We start from the raw sequence: 10,497 nt of genomic DNA, 5'->3' as shown, positions 1-10,497 counted from the left end.
TATTTTGTAGACCTCACAGTGGTGTGTGTGTGGCAGCAATGGGAAAAAGTGGAGGCTCGTCCTTGAGGTGCTTGACATGCAGCATTGTCGCCCCCTTGTAGCATACCTCGCCACACCCCTGCAACACCGGTAGCTCGGCGTGGTTTCACTGTGGTAGAAAATGACGGGAAGGAGTAGCGGAGGAGAGCGGATGAGAATGGAGGAAGAACAAAGGCAAAAATATAAGGTATACGTGGTGAGGAGTGGGCTAACATGACTTAATCCAGCAGCATCCTGACAAGTAATGGTCTGTTGGATTTGCCTCGATCCACGAAGCATGCGCGACCGGCCAAAACTTCCGCCAGCCAGCCGGTTACAAATGTTTCCCTTTTATTTTTGCATGAGAGGTTTCTTAGTTATTTCCTTGTCAGCTTCGCATCCCTCTCTTCTAGTCAACTCGGGACCACCACTGCATCTGCTCCTCGAAAAATGGTAAACCTACCGGCAAGGGTATGTAACGGCAAATCATCTGCCATCCATTGAGATTTGTGCTAGCTTTATAGGTATAATTTGAGAAACATTTCCCTCTGCAATACATAATGTTAGGTCAAAATATGACCTCCAGCAAGGTTTGTCCAAGCAGCTCTGCCTTCTTTCTTAAGATGATGACGTAGAAGTGTGTTGGCAAGGGCCGGAGGCCGGTCAGAGGAAGGCCCATTTTTCTCATTGTATCTGCGTAGATGATGTTGATGCCTCTCCCGAGATGCACGAGTACCTTTGTGAGTTGGCATCCTTTGATTATTGAATCAAATACTAGAGCAGACTTGCTAGGAATTTGGATGAACTATGTTTGGTTGGACCTGTCGAAAGAGATCGCGGAGTTGGACCAATCCAGGTGTTGTTGTATGCCGGGTATGAGAGTGTAGACCTCCCTATCGGTCTTCTTCTATGTGTGTGCTTGGATTTAAGTCCCCAAAGGTCATGTTTACTTGATGGGTATCTCTTGGAAAAGACTCTGGGCCCCCACCAACGCCTCTTGTGCCTCGTCTTGGGTTCGGTGGTCTAGCTGTCGGGGGCATCTAGGATGCGCACAGCCAAAATGATAAAAGGAAGAAGAAGAAGAAGTAATCGATACAACCAATGACTTGCAACAAATCAGTGGCAACACCATCCACCATCCTTGACAACACACAAGCTGCAAGAAAGGTTCTCCGAAAATAACAACTTCAAGAAGGTAACAATGATATAGCTCCACCGCCGCGGCATCCAACCATTACATGTGAGATATTGGGTTTTCACCTTGAAGAGCATGTCTAATCAGACTTGAAAGCAATGCCTTCAACAAGGACACAACGTATAAAACACCACCATTGTCAGATGCACCCATTGAAAGTTATACCTATGGTTTTCAATTGGCTCACGATCCAGCGTGCAAAGAGAACAACCAAGCCGAAGACACCATGTTTTGCCGCCACCCTTGGAAGATGAAGCTGCAAGGAAAGGCATCCAAACGCCATGGTAACGGAAAACTGAAATCTGAACGATTGCATGGCACTCATGCCCAGAGATAGCCGGCCACACACATATCCTTGATATGTATATCACCACACAATCATATCTACGAGAATTGTCACAGAGCACAGAGAGCCGAATATCTTCGGGAACCATCTCACGCACACATGCTTCAGAAAAATCCTATGGCAGAGGTCGTCAGTCACAACAACATCGGGAACTCCGTGGCCACCACATTTCATAGCAGCACCATCCCTGGGTCGCCACTACGCATCTTCGCGTCGTCGTTGTCGTTGTAGCTTTGTCGCTGCCACCATCAACCAGCCGACAAGCCACCATTCTCAGATTTAGGCATCGGAAGCCCATCACGACACACAACCACTCGTGTCGTCCACTGCTACCCACGCAGCAAGACCACCACCTAGGACACTCGGAATCCTCGCCCCGCATCCATGCTCCATCGAGGGTGTCGCACCATTCGAGGTTGTTGTGCCTCGTGATTGGAGAGCTCCCCTCCCCGAGAGATCACCGCACGAGAAGGCATCCCTACAAGTGATGACAACTGCGGGAGAGGAGGAGACGGCCAGGTTTCGTGGGAGATGCAGAAGATGGGTTGTTTTCCTCGGTTGCATACTATTAATAGATTACAAGATTTTCCTAAAAACAATTAGACCATCCGGAGACGCTCTCATGGAATATGACAAGCGTTCTCGTGTGTGTCCGAGGAAAAGAAGAAAAACTACAGCGGGCAATTCATCTTTTTTTCTTTGAAACAATGATCCTCTTCCTCGATTTCCATTGAAGAAAACGTCATCAAGTTTTATACAAAAGTTATAGCAAAACAGGGAAACACATCCGAAATTCCAAGCGAACAACAAACCAGCAATTCAGTAGCAAGACAGGTCTGGGTCAATTACTATGGAAATCCTACTGAAGAATACATCGATAATACATGACTCCCGGTAGCTGAACTGACTTCGGTTGTTGCTTGGTTTCTCCACCCAAACTGACAGCTAGGCCAGGCGATCATATGTGGAAGAAGCCTGTTCATGACATGGTTAAGGTGAATGTTGATGCATCTTTTCACGTCGACACATTGTCAAGAGCGACTGGAGCAGTTATTCGTGATGAACATGGCGACTTCATTGCTGCTGCTTCCTGGTTTATACCCAATGTACGAGATGTGGACGCTGCTGAACTTCTTGCTATACGAAATGGAATGTATCTTCTTGCCAATATGGGATGTATGAGAGCGGAGGTTGAATCAGACTGCACCTTTGCGGTGGAATCAATTCAGCTAATGGATAATTACCAAGGACCAGATGTTGCAGTTGTTGCTGAATGTAAGCAACTCTCCATCGGCTTTGCAAAGATCGCCTTCAAGCATTGTTTCAGAGAAGCAAACCAAGTGGCTGATGAGTTAGCAAAACAGTCTTTTAGATCGAATTCTTCTAGTTCCTGGGATGCTATCATCCCTGACTTTATTTCTCACCATCTTGTAAATGATATGACAGTTATTTGAGCAATAAAGTCTGATTATGCTAAAAAAAATCAGCAATTCAGTAAAAGAAAAACCCAGCAACTAAACCTAAACCCATGGCAATTCGTCTAAACAGCAGACGACCGCCAGATTAGCTCCAGGCGAACGTGACGAACCTTATCCTCGGAATACATGGCTACTATGCCGTGCACACCTGAACCAATGGAGAACCAAACAAGATTCCACCAAGGTGGAAAGACTCCGCCATGGCAATGGCATTGCAGCTCGCCATCCAATCACTCGCCGCAAGCATCTCGCGCTCTCCTAACAAACCCACCACTAAGCCCCCGAGCAATGGCCACCACCACCCGCAGGAACCAACCGGCAGCAGTAGCAGCAGCGGCAGAAGGAGCCTTGCGGCAGCGGCGGCGGCCGGCACGGCGCTCCTCGCGTCCCAGCTGCTGCCGGCGGGCATCGCGGGCGCGTTCGACCTAGACCTTCGGATCACCATCCCGGAGCAGTCGAGCGAGGAGGCCGAGGCCGTGGTGAGGACGCACGCGAGGAACCTGGTGCGCGTCAAGCAGTACATCGACGCCAGGTCGTGGCGGGAGCTGCAGACGGCGCTGCGGGCCAGCGCCGCCAACCTCAAGCAGGACCTGTACGCCATCATCCAGGCGAGGCCGCCGGGCCAGCGCCCCGAGCTCCGGAGACTCTACTCCGACCTCTTCAACAACGTCACCAGAGTAGGGGATCTCACACAGATCAATCTGCCTTTTCAGCCTCTGACATTGCTCATGGCGCGCTGACATTGCTCTGCTCTTGTGCGCGCAGCTGGACTATGCGGCCAGAGACAAGGATGAGCTCCAAGTCCAGGAATGCTACGGCAACATTGTGGCCGCCATTGACCAGATTTTTGCCAGAATCCTGTAGATTTTGCACTGGCTCGATCGTCTAGGATAGAGGGAGAGATTGGATAGACAAACTAGACATCCGGATTTACGTTTGCATACAAGGAGAAAATAAATATGGACCGGCAAAAAGGCACTTCTTTTGCTATGTAGCTAGTTCTTATTAGCTTCTTGTATTTACTCTACTCTCTGGAGGAGAAACCCAAAAAAAGAGTCAACATTTGCAGGTGCAGCAGGACGAGAAAAACTACAATTTCTTGAAACCATCACTGCTCGATCAAATGTTCAGCCACCAATATTCAGGCTTGTCGCAATGCAATGCAGAGTGGTTCCTCAGTCACCACTCGCCTCTCCTTTGCTTCCAGATAGAGGAAACAAGGTTCCTTGGTGACTCTATTCGTCGCCATCTGGTGTACATGCTGAAGCAGTATTTATCTTCCTATAACTCGCCGAACTACCGATGAAGTTTCAGTATCTTCCTCATCTGTGACCTGCTTTGGCTGCGACTCACCATCCTCTTGGCTCCTCCTTCAAATGGCTATTTCCAAGAACTTGTGCCTAGAGAGAAAGGTTACTTGGTAAGTTGGTTTACTAGATCAAGAACAACACAAAATTGTGCATTTCGAACTCCAAAGCAGTTCATGAAAGGATATGAAATCACTAGGTAAAATGCACAACCTCAAACTGGTTTGTGATAAGAGAGTGTCAAGTAGTGACAGCACCTGGAAGAACTTACCATTGTAAGATCTGGGAGCAAGTAACTGGCAAGGTTTTCATTCACCGCAACTCCCAACTGAGGCATCTGACTCATTTTTCCCGGCATTTGGCTCATGCTGTTTATAGAAGAAGCATCATTAGAGGCAGGGATTCTTGTTCTTCACAAGCACAGCTTTAATATTTCTGCTAATGAATTATGCATTGATCATAGGTGGAATAATATGTTTACATTTTCAAGAGGCCATCAATGTTCCTTCGCACGCGATTGAAGAGATCGATGTTATTTTGAGCCTGGAAGAAATAAGACAATCGATATGAAACCCATTCATAAAAAACAACACTCCAGATGATGGCTGTCAGAGAAAATCATGGAACTCCTGCATTCTGCTGTACAAGTAATTTCACATGAAAAGAAGGACTGACCTGAAATGCTTGAATATTTGTGTCTATCTGAGTAAGAAGCCGATTATTTTCTTCCAGTACAAGCTGTACTATACGATCCATCTCCGAGGCTACATGGCGGAAAAGATGGTCAGTTTATGGAACAAGGATCGAAACAAATGGAAAGCACTAGCTGAATCTCGTCGACCATCAGGATCTCTGAACCTGCATATTATATTTGAAGTTCAGGAGGAAATGGCTTGTGATCTTACAGTAAGTTTCAACCCCGTTAAATACCACACGGTTGGCGGTCTATATAACCCCAAGTTTGGCGAAACAGGTTCGACATATCCACAGATACTCAATGTTCACACTTCACAGATCGATTTTCTAATATGACGACTCTCTTAATCATTTCTTGCAAGTGCAACGATACATATTTCAACATAACAAGTTCCAATGGAGTCAAGTAATCCCGTGCCTTTTATTAAAATAAACCCTGCCTATGTGAGTTAAATTTAGAAATGTAGTCAATAACCAAGACCACTAAGTACTGCAATTTTGTTGTAAAATTCTTTACTCCTATAAATATGTCAACTGGTCACGGTGGTCCATGCACAATTGGATCATGTGAACCATCAGATCCACATCAAGCAGCTTACACCTCTCTCACCTTCGGTAGTTTTGTGCCGCACCCAACCCACTCCACCCCATTGCATAGCCTTTTTGCATTATTTTGTATCAACACACAGACATTATGCCAGTTAACTAGCACTTTGTGTTTTTCAGTAACTACCAAGAAACTAGTGCTTTCCTACGACCTAAGAAGATCATAATAATACATGTTCGCAAGACTTATTAGTTGCTACTTTATTTAAGTGGGTCGGGAGTATCTCAACCATTGATTGCAAATCATACGGTTGGTATGATCCTAGGGTAAATGAACCATCAACACCAACTGGTATGTTTATATGAATATAATTTTTTTGCAAGATGATACTGTCGTACTGTCTTTTCTTTGTAAAAACATCATAGCAGCTAGCTATAAGCAAAATAGGTTGGTAATGGAATTACGGAATAAATCAATTGGACCTGGTAAATTGTAAAGAAAGAAAGCCTGATCTCAGGTGCTCTACCAACCTCCAGATAGATATTGACTGTTTTGAATGGCATGATGCGGCACAAAGGAAGAGATCCCTGTATCCGTCTGAATAGGATGAGTGGTACCCCAGGATGAAGGCCCCACCATTTTATCCTGAGAAATAACCATGAGTAACACCAGACAAAAATATGCACATAACATGTGAAATGCACAGGATAATAGGTATATTTTACAAAAACTTTTGCCCCCTCAAAATTTTTCTTTCAAAAATGCCTTTGTAAGGAACTGATAGTAGTACATCTTAGGTATTCTTATCCACACCTTTATAACAATTTTGACTGAAAGCTTTCTTCGTAGTTTTATCTCTAATTATTGGGGATAATTACCGATGTTATATGAAACAAAGTTCATAAAATAGAAAAAGGAAGATGCTAGTACCTTTCTATCTTTCATTTTTCTGCTATGATGTTCTGCAGGCCTCCGCCGTCTTGTAGTTTGTTTGTTCTATAGAAGCATCAAACCATTTACATTATTAATTTTTTTTTAAAGGTGCTAAGTCAGCTAGAACATATTTATTTTAACAGTATATGTTCTAGAAACAAATGCCAGCCTTATATCTTCAGCAAGACTCTGCAGAAAATAAAGCACTACCATTTGGTTCATGAGAATCAATATTCCAGGTGAAAAAGGTATCATGCTTTAGTCTTCAACAGCACAGAACTATTGGTCAATCAAAATCTCAGGCAAGTATTACCAATTCAGCTGTTGTAAGTAATAAATATATTGAGCCGAAAAGATGGATCACTGATGAAATAATATATGATACTTTATTACTTTGTAATTAAATAAGAACACCTATGTTTTATATACCTTTCCTTTTTAGGTAACACGAATGGACAAGAATAAAATAGCATACCAAAAGGATACACTGATTGCCAACTCATGTCCCACTATATAAGGTCCAAAATGTAGTATTTGTATATACAAGGAGAATAAGTGTACCTTCCACTCGTCCTAATATATGCAGCATTTAGAATAAATGCATCTATCACCAATCCTAGTATGTTCAGATTAATCTTGAAACCAAGACAAATTTTAGCATGTTCCTTGAAACGAGCTGCTCTAGGAGGAAAAAAAACAATTAATTTCTTCTTGTACAGTTGCACCCGAAGAAATTGCCAAATATGTGGATGTGTGGGTTTGTATCCATTCAGTGCTCAGATCTAAATAATTGTTGTCCCTTCTTGGGCATGAACTATTTTCTGATGTAGCACTTCCAAGGAACACCTCAAACAGATGGCATCCATGTAAGCAGAAAAACAAGAACAAATACAGAGTATGTATGCAAATTAGAGATTACTTACCCCCATCCATTGGCATCTCATCGCAACGTCCCTCACCGTCTTGGTTGGTAGGGAAGCGGCTATCTTTATGTACTTCATGATACCATGTTCATTCACATATCTGAAAGGGTGCACATGAGAGGCGATGGAACGAACGCAAAAATGAAGGGATAGAAAGAAAAGATTTATGGTAGCATAAACCAACATGACAAGAAAATATGTGTCTAATGGACAGAGTTTCAGGATAAAGCTGAACGATGGAGACCACATGTTCTGTGTTAATTTCCTTGTAAAAACAGCCAGACAAGTGGAAATAGCTTACCTATCTAGGCAATCTTTCAGCACTTGGATCTCGAGATGCGACCAGCTTTCAGCCAGGGGTCCTCCATATTTGAGGTTCTGCGCAGATTCAGCAACCATGTTGGATGAACTTGTGGAGACAGCTACTGAAGGCGTGGTGTTCATCATCCCCATGTTAGAACCCATGCTGCTGGAGCAGTCTAGGTACACCGGCATGCTGCCTCCCGACCCGCTAGGCGTCGCGCTCGTCTGAAATGAAACCACATTCTGGCTGCAGAACGGCTGCGAAAACGGCCCGAAGTTTTGATTAGGATCGTCTGCCATCTCTATGCCCAGCAACTCCTCTAGAACAGAATCTGGTACTTCCAGCGTGGAAGGATGCACTGCTAGCTCCAGAGCAACTTCAGAAAGCCGGCAGCAGATCAGAGCTTCTTGTTTCAAGTTTTACTGCATTTGGACACGCCCTGGGCAAGTTTATCGCCTACTGCTCCACTAATTCTTCCAAGTGTAGACTCCTGATAACAATCTCTGCAGATGCAAATAGTAGACATGGCAAAAGAGAGTTAGAACCTTGAAATTTCGAAAAAAAAAGAGAATCCAATACAGGAAGAACTCGAAATTTCCTATGCCTCATCAAAAGAGTAATACGTGGAACAGAAAGAAGTATGCTCTGACCGAAAGGTACCATTCAGAGACAGAATTTTCTTTCACTTGTCAAAGACGCTAATGTATTGTCAGTTCCGTACCTAAAACAAAAGTCTTTCCAACCGCATGACAGTTGGAAATGATCATACTAAAACATCAAACTATCAGCCTTACAAGACACTCGGATTCTTTCTTTTCCTACGTAATTCTTGGGCGAGTTCAGAAATCAGCCAGAGGTACTATTGTCGATCAATTCGACTGGCAAAGTATGTTTATCTATGGGACCAATATGTTAAACAGAGTCGGCAGTGCAAAACCACATGAGTGAAGAGTAACAAAAACCCCATAAACAACAAAGAGCCAATAATAACTCCATGAAAGAATCAAATCGAGAAAGTAACAGGTGGACAAGGACCCGGGCAATCTGCTCTCCCGCAGTTCGTTCATAGGTCGTGGATACTGGATAGAGACCCAAGACAAACCTGTAGAAATGATTACGTAAAGCCCGGCCTGACCAATCAACACACAGTGAGGCGGGCGGGCGGGCGGGCATGCATGCAGAGCGCCGTCAGGGAACAGACCTGGCTCGTACCCCCAATCTTATCCAGAAAACGTGCGCGTTGCCTAGGAGAGAAGCGCACAAAGGAAGCGCTCGGAAAGGGAGGAGAAGCCAGGCCTCGATCCTCCCGCCGGAGCCGAAAGCGGCAAAGGAAAACAGGCAAGAAGGCAGGCAGCAGGTAGCCAGACGGAATTGCCGGCGAACTTACAGGTACGGGTCCGATCTGGATGCAGCGGGGGGAGCAGCAGGCCGGGGAAGGCGAAGTCCAGTGTGGTTCCTGCGTGTCGACTCCCCGGCGCTTCGTGTGCGTGACGGTGCGCGTGGTGGTGGTGGAGGTGGTAGTGTTAAATGGTGCCGCCCGGCTTTGTGCGCTCCAATGGGGAGGAGCCCAAAAAGCGGCGGCCCCGCCTCTCCAGTATGCCGTCTCTGTGTGGCCTCCCCTCTCCAAAAAGCCGAAGTCGTGTGCCAGTTTAACAAGTTGACAAAAGGGTGGTGGTGGAGGGGGAGGAGGGGGAGAGGCAGGGGCGATCTCTGTTGGGGTTCGGGTTTCAGAGCGAGGAGAGGAGATCGGAACCCGGTGGAGGCAGAGGCAGAGGCTTCCGAGCAAATGATTGCCACAATTGGTGTCCATCATAGGTTTCACCCCCCCTCTTTTTGAGAGGCAGGGCAGAGGGCTTCCTCGCGGCACGGGTGCAGTTTTAGTTGGAAAGAAGAAACCACCCAAGCCACGGTCTACATTTCCACCATGCCTTTCCCGGCTCTCTTTTTTCATGCGAGGAAAGCAACAAGACCATGCTCCTTTCCGCCCAATTTCTATTGTTGTGAATTCAACTGCCTTTGTTCCTTATGGCATTGCGCCGCTAGTAATATTGGGGTATCAATAATAGTGCGACGCCAGTCTCAGTATAGGCGAGAGAGAAGCGACGTTGTGCTATCTATATGAAATGATGTTTTGTGCGTCATGCAAAGACGACTTCTTTTTGTCACACGTTTTCCTGCATCGGATATTTTTCTATTATATAATGCACCGCAAAAGAATATTTTAATTTGCGCCGAAAAATATCGTGTACCAATGCTACTATTAATTGATAGAGGTAACGCTTAAAACGCACGTCCCGCATTCCAGTATGGGTGACGTTTAGAATTTTACGCTTTCAAAACCGCACTACCCATGTTTAGCATGCTTACTGCTCATTCACTATTACAAGGGATGCCTTTACTACTCTCTAGAACCCACCTTTGAAATGTGAATGCTCAAATGTCAATAGCAAACTTATTGATTTAAGAGTAAATTGGTGGAAATACATTTTAAAAGTATTAAATCACATCAAAAGATAAAACTATGTTAGTTTTGAAAATACTTGATTTGGCAGAACAATCTAAGTCTCTGTCACAAACCGAAAACATACCCCCCCCCCTACCTATCTCCCTTGCCTTTCCCGACTTTGTTTTCTCATGCAATGAAAGCAACAAGAACATGCTGCTTTTACCCAATTTCTAATGTAACGACACTACCTCTGTTTACTGCTCTTTGAGAATGCGTGTTGCTTTGGTCCATACTGATAAAGGGG

At 45.0% G+C, this 10,497-nt stretch overlaps 2 protein-coding genes across 3 annotated transcripts in view; one reads left to right on the top strand and one right to left on the bottom strand.

The window, feature by feature from the left end:
* Positions 1–3,167: 3,167 nt before the first annotated feature.
* LOC123046084 (psbQ-like protein 3, chloroplastic) lies at positions 3,168–7,450 on the top strand. Its single transcript, XM_044469371.1, has 2 exons — positions 3,168–3,714; positions 3,803–7,450. The coding sequence occupies exons 1-2, from the start codon at positions 3,238–3,240 to the stop codon at positions 3,899–3,901; spliced, it is 576 nt and encodes a 191-aa protein (XP_044325306.1). The 5' UTR covers positions 3,168–3,237; the 3' UTR covers positions 3,902–7,450.
* The window catches only part of LOC123046083 (uncharacterized), a 7,125-nt gene continuing 627 nt past the window's right edge, over positions 4,000–10,497 (bottom strand). The window contains exons 1-9 of one of the 2 annotated variants that reach the window (XM_044469369.1): positions 9,135–9,487; positions 7,745–8,250; positions 7,444–7,543; positions 6,518–6,583; positions 6,118–6,232; positions 5,020–5,108; positions 4,826–4,887; positions 4,616–4,712; positions 4,000–4,437 (exon numbers count right to left, since the gene is read on the bottom strand). In XM_044469369.1, coding sequence (XP_044325304.1) covers positions 4,387–4,437; positions 4,616–4,712; positions 4,826–4,887; positions 5,020–5,108; positions 6,118–6,232; positions 6,518–6,583; positions 7,444–7,543; positions 7,745–8,046 — 882 coding nt within the window. In that variant the 5' untranslated portion in view covers positions 8,047–8,250; positions 9,135–9,487 and the 3' untranslated portion in view covers positions 4,000–4,386. Of the gene's footprint in view, positions 4,438–4,615; positions 4,713–4,825; positions 4,888–5,019; positions 5,109–6,117; positions 6,233–6,517; positions 6,584–7,443; positions 7,544–7,744; positions 8,251–9,134; positions 9,488–10,497 lie in introns of those variants that run through there. The other variant, XM_044469370.1, reaches the window with a different exon arrangement.

Source organism: Triticum aestivum, chromosome 2B (assembly GCF_018294505.1).
Source record: "Triticum aestivum cultivar Chinese Spring chromosome 2B, IWGSC CS RefSeq v2.1, whole genome shotgun sequence".
Taxonomy (NCBI): Eukaryota; Viridiplantae; Streptophyta; class Magnoliopsida; order Poales; family Poaceae; genus Triticum; species Triticum aestivum.
The sequence above is the reverse complement of the archived record's forward strand: the minus strand, read 5'-3'. Positions and strand labels throughout refer to the sequence as shown.

Bases quoted from the DNA above. Each gene is read 5' to 3' on its own strand.
- LOC123046084 (XM_044469371.1), top strand. From the start codon at position 3,238: ATGGCAATGGCATTGCAGCTCGCCATCCAATCACTCGCCGCAAGCATC. The intron at 3,715-3,802 runs GTAGGGGATCTC...TTGTGCGCGCAG, and splicing joins TCTTCAACAACGTCACCAGA to CTGGACTATGCGGCCAGAGA.